At 41.3% G+C, this 19,811-nt stretch overlaps 1 protein-coding gene across 4 annotated transcripts in view; it reads right to left on the bottom strand.

Annotated features, from left to right (window-relative positions):
• gse1b (Gse1 coiled-coil protein b) overlaps positions 1–19,811 on the bottom strand; it is a 244,655-nt gene that overhangs the window by 6,707 nt on the left and 218,137 nt on the right. Inside the window, exons 4-13 of one of the 4 annotated variants that reach the window (XM_034305534.2) lie at positions 14,028–14,236; positions 10,003–10,160; positions 9,651–9,854; positions 9,014–9,178; positions 8,466–8,848; positions 4,564–4,897; positions 2,445–3,040; positions 1,929–2,041; positions 1,530–1,788; positions 548–730 (exon numbers count right to left, since the gene is read on the bottom strand). In XM_034305534.2, coding sequence (XP_034161425.2) covers positions 548–730; positions 1,530–1,788; positions 1,929–2,041; positions 2,445–3,040; positions 4,564–4,897; positions 8,466–8,848; positions 9,014–9,178; positions 9,651–9,854; positions 10,003–10,160; positions 14,028–14,236 — 2,604 coding nt within the window. Of the gene's footprint in view, positions 1–547; positions 731–1,529; positions 1,789–1,928; positions 2,042–2,444; positions 3,041–4,563; positions 4,898–8,465; positions 8,849–9,013; positions 9,179–9,650; positions 9,855–10,002; positions 10,161–14,027; positions 14,240–19,811 lie in introns of all 4 variants that reach the window. The other 3 variants (XM_026914361.3, XM_034305533.2, XM_026914360.3) reach the window with 3 other exon arrangements.

Below are 19,811 nucleotides of genomic sequence, written 5' to 3' on the forward strand. Positions count from 1 at the left end.
TATCCTCACCAGCTTCTCTTTTTCCTCTCTCTTGACGTTAATAAGACAAAAAAAGCACAGATTCTCATGGTACTTTGTTACTGACTGGAGACTCTTTCCAAAAATGCTAAATAAATGTCTCCTTACAGGAAACCTGTATATCAACGATTACATTTTTTTCTTTGCTAAATAACAATGTTTAATCTTTGTATTATTAGTTTTAGATTACGTGAAGCGTCCACCATACAAGTGCCAGTGTAACTTGTTAATACAGAAACGATAATGTACTAGAACGAACGCATTAATATAATAAAACTGTGATTTGAATCACAGCCAGAACTATTGTCAGAGCTGCTGTTACAGAAAATTAATCAACACCTTCTGACCAATCAGATTTGAGAATTCAGCAGCACTGTGGTATAAATCAAAATAGTTATGTACTGAATTGTTGATGATAACGACACAAATGATCATTTATAGGCAGATTATGTAAGACACTGTGTGTGTGTGTGTGTGTGTGTGTGTGTGTGTGTGTATGTGTGTGTGTGTGTGTGTCTGTACACCTTACCAGACTGATGGAGCAGCGGGCTCTTGCACAGCGGGAAAGGATTATGCCTGATGGTGTCTAGAGTCACACTTTTCTGTTTAATGGCGTGCAGCAGCTCCACCACTCTCTCATTCTCTGTCGGAAATGCAGAAATAAAGGAAACACACTTCAGAGCCTCGTCTGAGATGGGAGAGCTGCGACGGTCTGCGGTACAAGTGGCAAACTTTTACACGATGCTGGAGATGCACAGCATTATGAACGTGTCAGTATGGACGGTCACTTTCCACTAATGTGAGAAACAGCTGGAATGGCCAATGGACTCAACAGTAAAAGTGACACCACTGTCAAAGAAATTTCTAGATTAACACTGTTCCTTTGTCTGATTGGATGAGTTTCATTTCAGCCAAAATCTGACCAAACAAAAATAGTATTATTGTAAGGAATAAAACACTTGGTTGTGTTCTGATATAGGAAAAAAAATCCTGTTTACTAAAAACACATCATGCTTTTTATCCATTTAATGTTGTGGAACGTCCACCGAACAGTTAGTTTACAAACTTTAGACTGTTTATAGCAGCTATAAACAATCGTTCCTTCACTTTATCTTCTAAGGAAAAAAAAAACGCAAAGTGTAAAAGTCCTTTGCATGTTGGAAAAACAGGTACGAATCACTGACACTGGAGACTCCTTCCATAAATGTTAAATTAAACGTCTCCTTAGAAAAAACTTCACCATATCAACGATTTTTCTTTGTTAAACAACACGCTTTTAAATCTGTATTAATAATCTTAGATCATGTGGAGCATCCTCTGTACAAGTTCCACTGTATGGGCTGTTACTATAGAAACAATAATGATATTAACATAAATCTGGTGCTCATCTTAAGCAAGTACTAATACTTGATACTGGACCACTGGCTCACGGGTTAAAAAAAAAAAAAAAACAAAGAAAAAAAAAATGTGTGTGTGTTTGTGTGTGTGCGCGTGTATGTGTAACAATGTACCTTTCCTCTGCTGCGTGCTCAGGTGATTGAGGCTGAACATGGTGAGGAAGCGTTTCTTGGCCTCCAGCTCTGGGCTGTTGTCCATCTCCTCAGGAGTAAAGCGGGTGCTAAGTGGAGGAGGCAGGCGCTTGCTGGCCACAGCCGGAGGCGAGGGGCTTCGTTCCCGGAGCATCCTCCTCCTCTTCCTCCTCTTATGCTCCAACAGCTCTTCTCGCTGAGACACAGTGGTCAAACCAAACAGCCGCAGAAACTCCAACTTCTACAGCAAGAGCGAGGAGCACAATGGGAGAGAGAGAGAGAAATTTTTTTTTCTCTCGGAGCTGCTAATTATCACCCGTACTGTGTGTGTGTGTGTGTGTGTGTGTGAAGTGCTTTTTGGAGTGTGCAACATTGTATTACCTCAGTGGAGTCGTCCAGTTTGAGTGGCGGCTGCTCGGCCACTCTCCGGAGATGAGCTCTCACCTCCTCTTCATCGCTCTCGTCATACGAGTCATCCAGCTCGTAGTAATATCCTGCACATGACAGCACACCTGAGTCACTCAGCACTCATTTCAAATCAGCCAATGGGTTATTAATATTATAGCCACTTGATAACAAGAGGAAGTTAAGCTGTGTGTCAGAAAAACATGACCCTTTATCTGGTTTAACTTGTGGAACGGATGTGAAAAACACTTTTTTCTATTATGGATAAAATAGAAAGTAAATGTTAGTTGCGTTATTTAACTCACATCCACGTACATACAGCTGCAGTCAAGAAGCATTCCCAGGTATGTGGATCTACATACAGTATATACATATATTTTCTTTATATCTCCAAGATTTATAATGCTAATCACTAAGATCTAAACTGAATGTTTACCTCAACGCTAAAACATTACTTAAGTTTTAAAACCACACTGGCCCCTTGCAACTCACCTTTCTCTCTTGCTTCCCTCCTCCTCCTCTCCTCCAGGTCCAGTTTGCTAATCGGCCGTCGATGCAGCTGCAGATATTCATCGTACACAAGCGTGGTATCGCTTCCTGGCCTCATCGGTGGTAGGCCCTGTAGGCTCTTATGGACTGCACTGTTCTTCAGAGTACCACTCAGCTCCCCGTATTGTGTGCTCAGGCTCAGCGTCGCCCTCTGCTGGTTTAAAAAGGACTGTGTGGATTTCTCTAGCTCGGCCAGAAAAGGGCGGGGCTCGGAGAACCCTGTCGGTCGGATGAGCGGGAACTTCTCGTGTCCCTCTTTGGGCTTTTCCGAGCTGAAATGGCGCTCGGTTTTGGGCAGAGGTGGAGCGAGTCGGCTGATGTCGTAGGGACCTGAATGCGGCTCGTGGAGAGGCCGCCGTGAGTCAGAGGAGGTCTCAATGAGTGAGGCGGGGTTCCAGAGGGTGGTGGGTGGTGCAGGGGCGTGGTCTCTGGGCTGGGGTTTGGGGGAGATAAGAGGTGGAGGAGCGCCGAGGTGGGGGTGGATATCCCGTTCTCGGTCACGCTCTCTGCTGCCGGCCTCATGGTGGTTTTGGATGGGCCTGTGTGAGAAATAAAGAGGGGCAAATATGAACATACAAATAAAGTCAAACAATATTAATGTTTCTTTAAATGAACACAAGCAGCAGACCCAATGATTGTGATCTACGCCATTTTATTTATAGAGATGGTATAATGAAAAGCTGAAGAGATGACAATTATTCTTCATCATAAGTTTGATTTTTTGCCTCCATCATCCTGAAAGGGTCTAAATTGAGTTTAGAGATTAAAACATGTGCAGTGCAGTCAGAGTTTTGTGGGAAAATAGGGAAACTGAATGAACTCAGATGCCTTTGAAGTGTGTTCATTCTCCATGTTCTTCATTTAGCAGGAAACTGACTTCTTTTTATTTGAAAACGGATAAACAATAAGGGCTATTAGAAGACATGTATTTCCTCTTATTCTCTTTCTGTGGTTGAAACTCTCTCATTAAATTTGTCCTTAACCCTCAAAGAAGCTAATCAGATCAGCGTGTGCTGAGCATTCAGACATCTGATCACACAAGTGCTGTAATTATCAGTGTGGATCTCACACACACTCACTCATCCGTACAATCACCACTAACACCAGCACTGGATCTGAACTCTCCAATGCAACAAAAGCAAAAGCTCGTGTTACGCAGGGAGGAAAGCCGGCTGTAAACAAAGTGCAGAGGTTCAGATGTGCGACTATCGCTGAGGTCAAAGCCTCAGCAGGTTAAACAATAATAATTAGCGTTTTGTGTGTGTGTGTGTTTGTAATGAGGCTTGACTAATCAGAATGTGAAATGCAATGGGAAAAAAAACAGAAATAATACAGAAATAAGTCGTCTGGGAACACAGCTCAGTCACTTCCGCAAGGGCTATCAAAATCAGAGACATTCTCTCTCTCTCTCTCTCTCTCCCGCCCTGCTTGCACACACTTCAAATGTCCAACCTGCAATGACGCCAGAATCTAGAATAACACTGACACCCAGAATAGAGTGACTTCGCAGCTAAACACTAGCCGATTCAAAGCAAATCCACGCTCTGAGATCTGTGTCACTGTGGAAATGAGGAGCATACACCCGCACCAAGAAACGTCAGAGAAATCCTACCCCACACTGTGCTCCTTTATACCACTAAAAATAGTTTAATATGTTTTAATCCATAAGAAACTACTAAAAATGGCCTACGAACATCTACACGCCTTTACTCTCATTATGTCTGGATTTATGAATATCCATCATATGCAAATTAGAAAATATAAGAGGAAGAAAATCCTCTTGCTAGCTCAAATAGTTAGCTGGGTAGCAAATTGCATAAATAGCTTGCATTCATCACAGGTCACATGACTGACTAATTATATTCTCAAATACCACGTCATCACCCTTATTTGCATATAGGACTGTGATAGGCTCAAATCCAATGAGGGTATTTTGTGACATCACAAACTGAACTCTTTTTGTAGCCCCACCCCTGAATGCACTAATGTAAATGTCTACAAGCAAAATAAATAAAAACGAGTGCAAGGTTCCTTTAACCTATAAAAAAACGAGCCTCTGTACCTCGGCCCCTCGTTCCGTAGCTCAGGCGCCTCTCCTGGCCGGTTGATGTCTAGATGTTGCTCCAGAACCTGCTGGCGAAACTCGGACACTTGGTACTGTCTGTCCTCTTTCTCTTGCCGTAATTTCCTCTGCCGAGCCAGCCACCGCTCCTCCTCGTTGTTGCGCTGGAGAATCATGGCAGGCGTCAGAGCCCCGGGTCCCGTCCCTCCTGGTCCGAGGTACATGCCGTGTGCGGAAAGCAAGGTGGGCACCGGGTGGTGGGAGGAGCTTAGTGAAGGGTGCAGGCCTGCCTGGATTGGTTTAGGAGCAGGGAGGGCAGGCTCTTTGGTTTTATCTGGAGAAGAAACGCACTGTGTTAGAGGTGGACTGAATATGGCAAGCAGGTGAGATGTACAAGGATTCAGCTGTTCACATGTGTAGGTGTTAATAATGAGCTCTGTGCTGATAGAAGTGTGAGTATAGCAGGAAAGTGGGGAGAGGAAACTCCATATTAATGCCATGGTTTCGGAATGGGGTGTCCAACAAGCACATACAGGTGTGACTGTTAGGTGTCCACATATTTTTGGCCAAATAGCGTATATATCCTATGACTTAATCACTGTGAATTTCTGCTGCTGTTATTCTACTGCTGTCATTCTGCACCTTGTTGTGTTTTTGCATCTTATGTTGTTGCACTGTGTGTTACTTTTTAGTATGTGTTGAATGTATAACTTCTGTATATCTAGTATAATGTACAACTAGTACATTAATGTCTTTTGCTGCTGTAGCACCCAACTTTCCCCAGGTGATCAATAAAGTACACCCACCCACCTACACTATACTTGCTGTACGATATTTTCCTATACATGTTACCAATTTTATCGACTAGACCTACTTGAACCATTAAACCGTACTATACTATCATATGCTTTGCTACACTATACCATGGTATACAATAATTCACTTTACTACATCACACCAATTTTATCGATTATACCTATTTAATTTACTAAACCCTACTATACCACATATACTATACTATGTTATGCTATACTATACTTACGCTACACTACACTACTGCACTATATCATATCTCAGCTTTGGAGCGAGATATGACAAATCTAAGTGCACTCTTGTGTTAGTCTTGACCTCTGTAAGGCACAGTGTGAATTTGGTGAAGATCTAAGAATGTCACATTTTTTGTCCAAAAAAATGGTAAGGGGTTAGCCTTCATGTTTTTTGAGCAAAAAAAAATCTCCAAATTTCACCAAATTCACACCATGCATTAGGGAGGTCAAGACTAACACAAGCGTGCACTTAGGTTCATCCTAATCTTGCTCCAACGCAGAGCACAGCTGAGATACGATGTAGTATAGTGTAGTATACAGTATACTGTAGTAAAGTATAGCACATTACAGTACAGTATAGTACAGTATATTATAGTATAGCATAGCAGAAAATAGTTATAGTATGGTGTAGTATAGTAGGTTTAGTAGATTAAATAGGTATAATCGCCTAGACTATACTATACTACACTATCACTGGAGCAAGATATGACAAATCTAAGTGCACTCTTGTTTTAGTCTTGACCTCCCTAAGGCACAGTGTGAATTTGGTGAAGATCTGAGAATGACACATTTTTTGTCCAAAAAAATGGTAAGGGGTTAGCCTTTGTGTTTTTTTTGGCAAAAAAATCAGTGTTTTCCAAATTTCACCAAATTAACACTGTGCATTAGGGAGGTCAAGACTAACACAAGAGTGCACTTAGATTTGTCATATCTTGCTCCAAAGCAGAGTACAGTCGACTACACTATACTATACTATACTACACAATACTATACTATACTACACAATACTATATCTATGCGTTAGAGCAAGATAGGAGGAATCTAAGTGCACTCTTGTGTTAGTCTTGACCTCCCTAACACACAGTGCGAATTCAGTGAAGATCTGAGAATGTCACATTTTTTGTCCAAAAAAATGGTAAGGGGTTAGCCTTTGTGTTTTTTTTGGCAAAAAATTCAGTGTTCTCCGATTTTACCCGAATTCACACTGTTCGTTAGGGAGGACAAGACTAGCACAAGAGTGTACTTTGTTTTGTTCTATCATGTTCCAAAGCTGAGATCTAGTATAGTATAGTATAGTATATGCTATGCTGTAATAATGGTTAATTCTATACTATTTAATCTACTAAACCTGCTATACTACACCATAAAATAACTATTTTATCTCATATGCTATACTATACTATACTATATCTTTGCTTTGGAGCAAGATAGGATGAACCTAAGTGGACTCTTGTGTTAGTTTGACCTCCCTAATGCATGTGCATGATTGACTAAATCCTACCATACTACACTATAAAATAACTATTTTATCTACTATACTATACTATATCTTTACTTAGAGATAAGTCTCATGCTCCAAAGCTGAGATCTGAGTCTTTCATTTCCAATATATTCCACTTAATAAAATATAAACATTTGTAACACACAAAGTAAACATTTACTGGTCAATATCAGATAAAGTACATGTGCAGTGCATGAGCCTGGATAGAAATTATCTACTACACCATACTATATTATACTACACTATATTATAAACCATACTATAGACTCACTGGAAATAATTAAAGAGAAGAGGATGGCAACAAAACTGGAAATCATCATGAACAGTTCTGCCCATTCTCTCCATTGCACTTTTCCAATGGGACCTACCCCCAACCTCCCAGAATAAATAAATAACAGAACAAAATTCACATGTATGGAAAAAGTATATGGACACACCTAATTTTTAAATTCAGGTGTTTCCACCACACCCGTTGCTAACAAGTGCATAAAATCAAGAACATAGCCATGTAATCTCCATACAGAAACATTAGCAGTGGGCCATACTGAACAGCTTAGTGACTTTAAACGTGGCACTGTCATAGGACACCACCTTTACCACAAGGCAGCTCGAGAAATTTCTGCACTGCTAAATCTGCCCCAGTCAACTATAAGTGCTATTATTGTGAAATGGAAGCGTTTATGAGCAACAACAGCTCAGCCATGAAGTGGTAGACCACATGAACTCACAGAGCGGGGCTGCCGAGTGCTGAAGCGCATAGCATATAAAAATCACCTACGCTCTGTTGCATCACTCACTACAGAGATCCAAACTGCCTCTGGAAGCAACAGCAGCACAAGAACTGCGCGTCTGGGGCTTCAGGAAATGGGTTTCCATGGCCGAGCAGCTGCACACAAGCCTAAGATCACTGTGTGTAAAGCCATGCTTCGGATGGAGTGGTGTAAAGCACCGCCACTGCACTCTGGAGCAGTGGAAACGTATTCTCTGGAGTGATGCTTCACTATCTGGCAATCTGAATTTGGTGGCTTCCAGGAGAACGCTACCTACTCGACTGCATAATGCCAACAGTAAAGACTGGAGGAGGAGGGATAATGGTCTGGGGCTGGTTTTTATGGTTTGGGACCCTTAGTTCCAGTAAAGCGTCATGTTAATGCTACAGCATACAAAGCCATTTTAGACAATTGTACGCTTCCAACTTTGTGGCAGCAGTTTGGGGAAGGCCCTTTCCTGTTAGAGCATGACAATGCCCCTGTGCACAAAGTGAGATCCATAAAGAGATGGTTTGACAAGTTTGAACTCTGACCTCAACCCCACTGAACAACGACTGCGAGCCAGGCCTCCTCATCCAACATCAGTGCCTCACCTCACTAATGCTCTTTTGACTTAATGGGCACAAATTCCCACAGACACACTTCAAAATGTTGCAGAAAGCCTTCCCAGAAGAGTGGTGGCTTATATCTCAGACATGTGCATACTGTAATGTCTCCAGTATAAGATAAGATAAAGAGAAGACATACCACACATGCACATGCTGTTTTTGCCCAGCTGTAGTGTAAGTGTGTCCTGAGTGTTACCTGCTCTGTTGGGAGTGAGCCTCTCGGCGGCCTTCGCTCGTTCCTCAGCCTGGCCTCTCCGAGCGTGGAGCTCAGCCAGGTAGTGACCCTCCATGGCCTTGGACACCTGTAGCTCCTTCTCTCGTGCTGCTCTCTCCTTCTGTCTCTCCAGCTCTCTCTCTCTCTCCCTCTCTCGCTCTCTTTCTTTCTCTCTCTCACGCTCCCTTTCTCTTTCTCTCTCCCTCTCTCGCTCTCTCTCAAGCTCCTTTTCTCTCTCTCTTTCTCGCTCCCTCTCTCTTTCTCGCTCTTTCTCTCGCTCTGCCTCGCGCTCCCGCTCCTTTTCCCGCTCACGCTCTCTCTCTCGCTCCCGCTCCCTCTGACGAAGCTCATCCTCCATCTGGAGCCTGGGGAGAGACGACACACATGAAGGGAGAGAGAGAGAGAGAGAGAGAGAGAGAGAGAATGAGTCAGGAACAGCTTTCATAGCACTCAGAAATATGTTTGAGTGTGTGTGTGTGTATCTGTACAGATGTCTGTGTGTGTGTGTGTGTGTGTGTGTGTGTTTATACCTCTCAGACTGCAGACTGGACAGCGAGGCATGGCTGAGGTCGCCAGGGTAACGCACCCCTGAGAGGTGCATGGGCACAGCAGAAGGGTGCAGTGGGGGCAGAGCGCCCCCTGCAGGTATAGGATAAAACGGAGACCTCAGTGCCGACAAGAAAGGATCATCCATCCTTAGAGAGAGACAGAGAAAGCGAGAGGGCGGAGAGTGTTAGTCTCCTGAGGGATGTGTTTGTGTCACTGGTAATGGGAGCGATACTGGTATAAATAAGACTCTGCTAGGTTTTTGTTTTTCAGAATATTGTTTTATTCAGTTTTTTTAAATTTGCCTGCAAAACATATGGATGTGAGGTCACGGACAGCAGTGTTCACACTGCTCTAATGCTGGTTTATGATTTCCCCATGGAGTGGTGTGTGATCAAAAAAAATTTTCATGAATTTTTTTCAGCTTCCGCAACAACCGCATGGCCATGAAGTTAAATCTACTACTGAACCAACTATTATTGACCCTGATACAGACACTCAGTGCATTGATGTGGGTTTGTTTTGTTCAAATTTACATGACTTTTCAGATAGATAGACAGATAGATAGATAGATGAATCTTTGACTAGTAAAGATAAGATCCAGCTTATGTGTGCTATTACCTGTAAGGGGAGAACGAGGGGTGGACCAGGTAGCTGGGGTGATAATAGTTAGCGGCAGCGGCTGCAGCAGTGGCCGGGTCCAGGCCGAGGGGCAGTGAGGGCATGCGCAGGTCCTCGGCTGTGGCGTAGGGACGGAAACCACGCAGGTACTCCTCTGGTACTCCGGCGGGGGGCACGCCATGGGGAATCTGCCTTGGCAGGCTGCTACACAGAAAAAGAGAAATCGAGGAAGACGAGACTGGTGTCAGTGTTGTCAGCCTTCAGATAGGACTAGAATAATATTCTGGAAGACACTGGAGCTAGCGTGGACATGAATCCATTCCCGTTCTCTCCGTGTGTTAGTCATACTTACTTCAGGGGCTGAAAGCGTGAATCCTGCATCACAGACCCAGACGTCAGGCCAAATGCGTACGGATTTCCTATGAGGTGAGCAGGAACAGAGGGGCCGCCCTTTTCCTGAGCCTCAGGCGCCAAACGCTCTCTAGTGACACCACGAGGGCCCGACTCTGACTGTGAGAGCGAGAGATACAGAGAGATAGAAAGATTATTAATGCAATAGCGATACTGAGAATAACACGCTTGTCTCATTAGATTAGGCTAACAGCAATACGCACACACACAGGACTCTTAATGAGAACCTTGAAATCTAAAAGGATTTTTTCTTTGCACAATTAAAAACTTAGAACCTACACAAACAGAAACCTGAGTTCCATTTCATTTTCAGTTTTCCAGTTCTAGTGGCTGTTTGGTTAAGCAGTTCACAGATTTTAATGACACCAGTATAAAATCAGTCAGTTATAAGCAGTGCTGCTAGTGAGGTCCTGTCTGTACTGGTATTCAAGCATGTAGCAAGAAACCAACCAGCAGGAAACGCTGCTACTAATAGTTCTTTGTGAAAATGAAAAAATACATGCAGAATGAGCACTGAGCTTTAAATTCAGTAGATAACGAACAGATCTGACAGATCCTCCGAGATGAACGAGGAGCCACAGAGTTACGCTGAAGAGGAGGAGATTGACGAAGTGAGACTTGATGAAGAAAAGGTGCAGCGTATCGACGCCTCTGGGCAGAAGAGACGGAGACAGGTGGGGAGGGAACGGTGAGTGAAGCTGTGTGAAACTGTGGATGTCCTTTTGGCAGCCTTCCTCTGGAGAAAAGCCCATTTAGAGCACCATTACCTCTGTGTCCCAGCCAATGACCCGTCGCCACTCAACACTGCTCACATGTAATATTAAATGCCTCTGGTGCTTGTACCTCCTTCCTGTCAGTTCCTCTTTATCTCTCTCTGTTTAACGCTCTCCACTTAGCAGCAAGTCGGCCTCCATTCGGCGCCCACATGTGCCCCCTGACCCCTCCTGCCTCTCCTGAGTACCCCGCTCTGCTAATGGCTTTGTAAGCGCTCGCGGGGACGAGAAGGAGGAGGGTCACTCGCTGATGTGCAGCCAGGCAGAAAAGTGCTTCAGATATGTCAGAAGAAGTCAAAATCACAGGCATCTCAACCTCCCCCACTTTCCTACCTCCCCTGCGGGTATCACCGAGAGGGATCAGGCGGTGTGGAGTGGTACACACCCATCTATTAGCACTGCTTTTCTTTTTTATTTGTGGCTCGCCTGCTGACATTTAGCCGCAGCAGCTCATGCTCAATAAACGGCATAAAGAAGCAAGACAGACGCTCAGAGAGGAGATTTCCACGCTGTAAATCAAACAGACGGCCTTGGATGTGTGTATCACTGTTCTCGTTGTTAGAAAATGTCCATTTCTACGTTTACACGACATCTGTTCAGCACACGGTCGAGAGAAGAAGGAGATCTGATGCTCCATGTTCGATGACTCCCTACCGCAAATTGTAAGAAGTCTTAATTGCTTTTTAATCTGCCTCATTAAGATGGCTGTGCTTGACTTTGTGCCTTGAGGCAACCGCGAGTTTTGTGAGCTGGTTTGGAGATTGCACAGCCCTCAAAATTACTGCACTTTTTTTAAACCAGTAGATCAAGATATGTTTACAATATGCTATACATTCATTGTGTAACAAATGACACTCAATAAAATTGGTCTCGACCAATTAATTTGTTTTAATGAGGCATTAAACTAAGGGGTATATAGAAGTTTGATTTTTTTGTATTTTGTGCTTGCAATTAATTTTGTGTATAGAAATATAAATTTGTTGGAATGTTAAAACAATGTTTTAGAGACAAGCTGCACGTTCAAGTAATGTTAAGCAAAAACACTTCACGTTTAAAAGCAGCTTCCTGTCCTGTTTGTAAAACACACACGTTAGCCCTGGTGCCCTCTGCTGGCCTTTTAGTCTTTAGCACACCGAGTTAAGCAACCTCGTTACCCCTGGTGCGGTGTGTGCGTTTGTGTGTGTGTGTGTGTGTGTGTGTCTCAGAGGGCCGGCAGGTGTGTGGTGGGCCTGCACACATTAAAAATGAAAGAAGCGTGTGTTGTGTTAGGAGCCTGAGGCCTGTCTGCCGCCTGGCCCTGCTCCGCCTTTGTGTCTTTTGTCTGCCTGAGATGAAGTATGACCCTCGATGTAACCTTGTTCAACACTGAGCAAAACACACCATGAACCTCCAAAACACCGCAGTGTGGTCGAATATTTATAGATTTAAAAAAAAAAAAACCCTGAACCATCAAGTGACAACATAAATTAAGAAATGTCAATAAAAATAGCTTATCCAATATCAAAAGCTATTAGCTCTTTGAGTGTGTGTTCTTTCTGTGTTGCAAAAAAAAAAATGGCTTTGGTAACCCTCACCTTTCCCTGACCTACAAACTCGCAGTAGAATGCACTCTCTATTTAAAACAAAGCATCAACGAACCCCCAACACACACACACAGACACACACACAGACACACACAGAGTATTGTATCAATGCCCTCCCCATGGTAAAGCGCTGGGGAAACCGTGCGCATCAGAATGGCATTCACTGGCGTCACTCAGATGGAGCGATAAATCCAAATTGCCAATTAAGAAGCAATTACAAGCTGCAGCAGCAGAACGACGGCCTTCATTGAAAGCAAAGCGACACTCCATCTTGTCTCTCTCCCTCTCTCTCTCACATACAAACATTCACAGCACATCCAGTGTAATGAAGAGTTACTCCTGTCAGAATTCTTAAATTAAGACATTACATCGATCTACATGGATGATAAACTGCATCTATAACTCTCTTAACTTCTCTTACAGTGTAGTAATAAAAATTTGAAAACTTTATTTCACTGTTTTTGTCCACTCGCGAAGCTGAAACTGAAGCTGAAGCATACTCTTGTATTGACCTCTGACCTCTTCTGAAACCCTGGGCTAATGGAGGCGGTCAGAGAGGTCAAAATTAAGCCAGAGCAGGGAACAGATGATGGCCGTGGCTGTCACAACCTGTGAACTCATCTCTTAGATAAAGAGCTCAGCTGCCGTTAGCATTAGTGTGTGAATATAAGAAGGATTACAGCATGACCGTAATTCTTTATCCTTTTTCAAAGCGAGCGTTCCTGTCTTATACAGAGAGATGGGTCAAGATTGATAGAGGAATTGGCGAGAAAGAGAGAGAGATTGTGAGAGAGAGAGGACAGCAGGATGCACTTGACTGCCTAGTCAGGGGGGAGGGCACAGATGTCGGCTGTTGATGTCGGCACACACCCGGTGGCCTTTCGGTATTGTTTCACGTAGTGGGGAGGGGAAGCTGTGTCACATGTGCATATGTCACAGACATTCTGCCATGGCATGTCATTAAGCCACTAATCCCTCAAGAAACAAGTGTGTGAGACATTAAGTGTGCTTATATATGTATACGCTATGTGGGAATTGATTTAGAATTGATGTTACACAGTATAAAATTTGTAAACAGTGATTTAGACTCAACATTACACAGTTTAAAATTCATAAACAGTGATTTACAATCGACGGGACACGGCTTAAAATTCGTAAACGGATTGGAAATCAACATTTTGTAGAGTAAAATCTGATTAGGAATCAGTGTTACATAGAGTAAAATTACAAGTACAAGTTATGTAACGTAATGTTAACGTAGCAGCATGAAGTATTTTTCATCAGAGTAAAAATGCATGGAGATTTCAATTCTCTAGAATGTAATGTCTTTGCAACTTATCGCTGAAACCCAAACCCTTTGAGGTCTGTCACTGTTGTCATGCAGGAAATATGTATAATTTTCCTTTTTTTTCCTAAGAATAAATGGAATAAATGGAAATAAAAAAGTTCTAGGATTATTAATAGCAAGTACCTCACTGGGGCAAGCCAACATTAATGTCTCGCAACTGTTTGTACGCAAACAAAATGGCAGATTTCCCACAAGTCACTGCATCCTGCATGTACAGAGAAGGTGTGTGTATGTGTATCTGTATCTATGAGAAAGATGTTACCTCTCGTACAGGGCGGCTCTCGCTCCTCCACAGGCCGTTGACTGTTTTGGTAGGGGCGATGGTGACCACCGGTGGGGTGCTGGGCACACTGTGGCCTCCAGGGGGCACTATGACCGGGCCGAGGGGACCGCGCTTGGGCGTGCTCACTGGAGAGCTCTGGTTTGTGGCTGGAGATGAGACAGGGGAGGACTCGCTACTGATGGAGGAACCTGCTGAGAAAATGAACAAAACAAAAACCAAAACAAAGGGATTACTAACGTTTTCTCCTGCCCATATTTATTATGATGTCCCTCCATTCTTGGTAAGGGCCATATGATGACTGTAGCCTGGCAAGTGAGAACACACACAGGAAACCGCATATTCTCAGAGCTGCCATATGTACACCCACACACTAGTTCGCACACACACACGCAACACACACACACACACACACACACACACAAGCATGAATACAGCAGTCTCATTAAACACAAACACAAAAATCTGACAAACACATCAGTCACTGACACATTACCCAGATCAAACAGCGTACAAAACCAAGAAACAGACACAGATAAGAACAAGCAGTACATCTTTTATTAGAAACAAGTCCAGTATTTGATGTTCTATTAAAAAAAAAACTGTATGATTCTTGGATGAAATGAAACCTGAACATTGTTTTGACACAAAATTTGTGATATTGAAGTTGATATTTTATTCCAATGGCAACACATTTTGCAGTGTTAACTGTCATTATCTCGTAAAGATGAAGTCTGTAATATTTAAAAATGTCTCTAGTTGTGAAATACTAACATCTTTCTAAAGCAAAAATACTTTAGCTTTAATTAGAAATATTGTCATGCAGTAGATCTGGTTTATTTCTTCATTTCAGGTTTCTGTTTATATTTTATTACATCGTTCTGGCCCAGAATTAAACTCCGCCCCTTGGTCTATCACAGTTTCTCAGCTAAAACTGCAAGTTATGAGACAACTAGTTTTATCAGATGGAAATGGGGTCAGCTGGAGAGAACAGGAAGGCCTTGCCTGCAATGTAAAAAATTACATATCACCACTTTAATTACTCCATTACTACATCTACTAACATCTTAAGTGTACTGTATTTCAACAAAAAATGATTTTCACAGTGGATTTGTGTTTGATGAAGCCAGAAAGTTACAGACAGAGAGAAAAAGTCATTTATGTTCATTAAAATGCTTTACATTTATTAAATTTTTTTTACGGGAAATAAAAATAGCGATGTTGGTGTTTGTGTACGAATTCATTCCGAAAACAAGACCAACAAGTCGTTTCGCAGCCAAGTGCTCGGCATATGCAGGGAAATTTTTCAGCACTGTTGGAAAAGCATGGCAGGTGTCACCTTCACGGAGCTGCTGAGACGCCAAGAGTGTGTGAAGCTGCCATCAAGGCTCCTCAAGTAATTCAAATATAAGACAGTTTCGATTTGTTTACCAGTGGCACTTTTTAGTGATTACACAAGCTATCTACCCTAAATATACAGCCTATTATTAAGTATATTTTTAGACAGTTTCCTCATTTAAATAGTTTATTTCTAGAAAGAAAAAAGATTTCAAGCTTAAAAATGAGTTCACAGCATGTAAAAAAATCATAAAATTCAACTTTCAAATTTTCAAGCCCTTAGCTCATAAGCTCAACTTCAAGTCATGGAAATATCTAAAGGATTAAAAAAAAGATTTTTAAAAGACTAAACAATTAAAAATGCAATATTATTAGTAAACAAAAGCAACAGGCTAATTTGTGACAGTGTGCCTTAATTTGTACATTTTTTCTATATTAAGACAAAAGAGAAGTAAAACTGGAATATTTATTCATATTATTTCTACAAAAAATCAGCTTTCGTGCGCTTGTTGGCACACTTTCACTGTTCACCCTTCCGAGGTCCTGAAAGCTGTCAGTCATTTCTAACACTCCCACACACACTTCACAGACGAAGCAAAGAAAAAAAATAGCCACTTCAGAATGAGCGTGTTAATAAAATCCTCTTTACATCTAAGTGATTTTACAAATCCAGTGTTTATGAACGGTAGATTGCCTCTCAGCTCTCTTCACAGTACAGCATCACTCACGTTAAAAGAGTACCGAGATTTAATTAAACGAATAAGAGCTCTTAAAATCAATGCAGCGACATGTTCTTTGCGTGAAGAGCGTCACACTGGGGTGTGATATAAATACTAAATACATGTATGCGTAAATGTAAATCATAAGCTAATTGTAAGCTTGGTAAACAGTGTAGAATAAAAAACCTTCCTTCTCTGACCTTTCTAGTTTTATTTGTAGCTAGTATCTTGTCCGAAGAGCTTCCTACAGTTAATCATTTGCATAAACGTAATAATGCGATTGGAAAAGATGCAACAGAGGATCTGCTACAGAAGAGTCACTGGATATTTTTCGTACGTTCGTATGTAGGATTGTTTTTTTCCTTCCAGTAACTGGTTCAGTACTTTGCTGCGTGTAACAATTGATAACCCCTGGGTTATGCTAACATTATAGCTCTCTTATAATTACACACAGTAAGAGACAATGTTTCGTTTCTCTACCAGCGTAATTTGAAACCATGCTTTCCGCACAACATTTACATCCTCACAAGATTGACTTGATTACGGCAATTCATTTTTGCATCAAAAACCAAATTAGCCTTATACCTGGCTTGTGAAGCAGCAGTGGACGTGAACCACTTATCAATTTCAAGACATTTCCTAAACAATAAACCATGATGCAATTTGCAGATGAAGTGAAATTCATAACTCTTTTCATAACCAGATTACTGCTTTATAATGTCACACAGTGAAAATCATCCTGAATGAATATATGAATGAATGAATAAATCAGTAAGGATGATTTTCTTTGCCTGATGTAATGTTAGTGAATAAGAAGACAAACTTTAAAATCAGTTTTAATTTTTAAATATTTTTAGTCTGCCCCTAGAGTCCAACCTCAAAGGCCTGTTTGATATCAGCGTCTGAATTAGATTGAATTTTGTCCTAGCCATCAGCTGATATGTAACTGAAACAGCCGCCATCACTCACTCACCGACTCTCACACACACACACACACACACACACACACGCACACAGACACACACACACGGCGTAATGCATTACACGCTGCTCTCTCTGTAGCTATCTAATGCAGTGCCATATTACAATAACATGATGCATTAAAAGCGCCCTGTCTTGGGAAAGGCCATTAAGAGCTGACATTTCTAAAGAAGGCTTTTAAAAGCAAAAGGACAAAGCCTGCTATCGATAGAGGAGGTGAAGAAGAAGGAGGAGGAGGAGATGGCATTTGCCAGGGTGCTGGATGCAGTAATTACAGAGTCGCTGCTGACTGAAAGCTGTCATGAATGATGCATGGGCTGATTTCAACCTGTTGCTGCTGAACAGGAGAAAACCTCGTGCTGTGTTCATGCTGATTTGACCCGGGCCATCTCTATTAAATAATATTTACAGACGCACAAAAAACCCACAAAACCCTTTCACATGCTCAGGGATCTTCCTCATACCACATGGAAGCGTAATTAAAAACAACTCTCAGTATGTACGTTTCGTTTTGTTGCTCTCAGATCAAAATGATTTGTGCAGAATTTTTGTAATGTGACTTTTAAAAAAGGGAAATTAGAGCCAAGCACCATTATTTTTAGCTTAATTCCATTTTTAGTAATGAGTATTTTTTTTTTGCTTCAAGTATTTTTAATGGTGAACTAACTATCGTTAGTCTGTGATAACTAGTTATCCGAAAAAAATCCCTGGATTGTAACAATAAGACTTCACTGAATGAAAAACACCCACACTGTAAAATAATAATAGATGCAGAGATCAGTAATATAACCTAGAGTTTCCACCTAGCTACCTTATGCTACGTTAGGGTAAAGAAATGCAAAATATTGCTATCAAATAAATGTTTTTTTTTCACATCAGATTGAGAGAAATGGCTTAAACATGATATTGTATTTACAAATGTTTTCACAAATTAGTTTGAAAAAAAAAAACCCTGAAATTTACATCTCAAACATTTCTATTAGTAAAAAACATAATGTTCAAAAATACAGATCAATGAAACTGTAACTTGTTAATTAAAGGTTAACATCCCTAATCCCCAATTTATTCCTCTTACACCACAGTAATTTTCCAACAATTACAGTTTTTTATTTATTAAAGAATGCCATGTACTTTTTATCCGTTTGTAGTTGTGGTATGTCTGGGAAACAAGCTAGTTCCTGTTCGCACTTACGTTATAGCCGCTATAAACCGTCGTTCCTTCACCATGCTCTCTTTTTTTCTCACTCTTGAAGTTAATAAGATGAAAAAACATAGCTTGTCATGTTATCAAGAAACCACAAAGTGGAAACACCTCTGTCCTGAAGACTTACTGACGGTTACATAGTGCTGAAACTGGAGACTCCTTCCAAAAAATGTATGTTTTTCTTTGCTAAATAACAGCACCTTTTTTTAATTGTTTATTATTCAGCGTAGAAATTGTATGAGTTTGCCATACACGTCAGGATAAATTATTCATTTAATTATTATGAACTGTTACAGAAAATTAATCAACCTTCTGACCCATCAGAATTGAGAATTCAACAGAGCCATAGTATAACTGTAATTACAGCCAAGTTAATAGTTAACTACAGATGAAATTGAAAAAAAAATCATTCGTTTGAAAAAAACGTCTAATGATCTTCCTGACAATCTGGTTATTTGTAACTGGCGAAATTACTGAACGACTAACCAGATGAAGACACGAGAGAGAAAGAGAGAGAGAGGGAGAGAGAGAAAGTGAGAGAGAGGGAGAGAGGGAGAAAGAAAGGGAGAGGTGAGAGGATAAGAGGTGGTGACAGGATGTTGTGAAGCGAGACTGAAAGGAAGTGTGTCGCGTCTGCACGGCAGCAATTAGTAGCCTACTCCCAGCCATTAGTCTGCCCGGGCTCACTCAAACAATCGATACACACTCTGAGCGCAGAGGGGTTTAATACAGCCGTCACACTTCACAACGAGGGGAGGAGGAGGAGGAAAAACAATAAAAGATGGCACTAACATGAACACTTTTAAAGAGCAGAATACTAAGCAAGGGAAAACTGATTGTTTGGAAGGTGTGTGTTGTTCTCGTTGTCCTCCTACACACTCAGAAATGATGCCGCTTGGATAAGAGGATGTGTTTAAAGCAGAAACAAGCCATATAAATTCTGTACAAAACCAAGGGAGACATGTTTCATCCGAGGAAAACCCCGGGCTGAGTGCCACACATGAACCTCCGGATCACTTACGCAGCGTAAATCCATCGTTTCTATCTACCAGAGACCCCACGGCATTTTTCCACTGCACAATTTATTAAAAAAAAAAAAAAAAAAAAAGACGCAGCCTGAACAGAAAGCGACAGAAATCCTGAAAAACAAACTGAAAAACGACTGGAACAGTGACAAAACAATGTTCTTTTCTCTAATTAGTTTATACTTCTGATAAATGCTTATTATTTCATTGATAATGACAAAATGGGCACAGTGACAAGATTTTAAAAAATTCTTCATTTATCAAGCTGGATATGAACAAATTTATTCATAGATTGTTCACAGGAGCATTTACACAATTTATGATAATTAGGAAAAATATTCTCATCCTACCTTCGCTCCTGGATTTGTATAATTAAATTTTTAAATATAAAATAAACATCGGCTTCAAACTCGTCATTTGATATTGATGACTTGAAGGAAAGAAAAAAATCCAGACCACATCCATAAATTAAGATGAATAAGACTAGCCATTTAATCAG

The sequence above is a fragment of the Pangasianodon hypophthalmus genome, chromosome 6 (assembly GCF_027358585.1).
Source record: "Pangasianodon hypophthalmus isolate fPanHyp1 chromosome 6, fPanHyp1.pri, whole genome shotgun sequence".
Lineage (NCBI taxonomy): Eukaryota > Metazoa > Chordata > Actinopteri > Siluriformes > Pangasiidae > Pangasianodon > Pangasianodon hypophthalmus.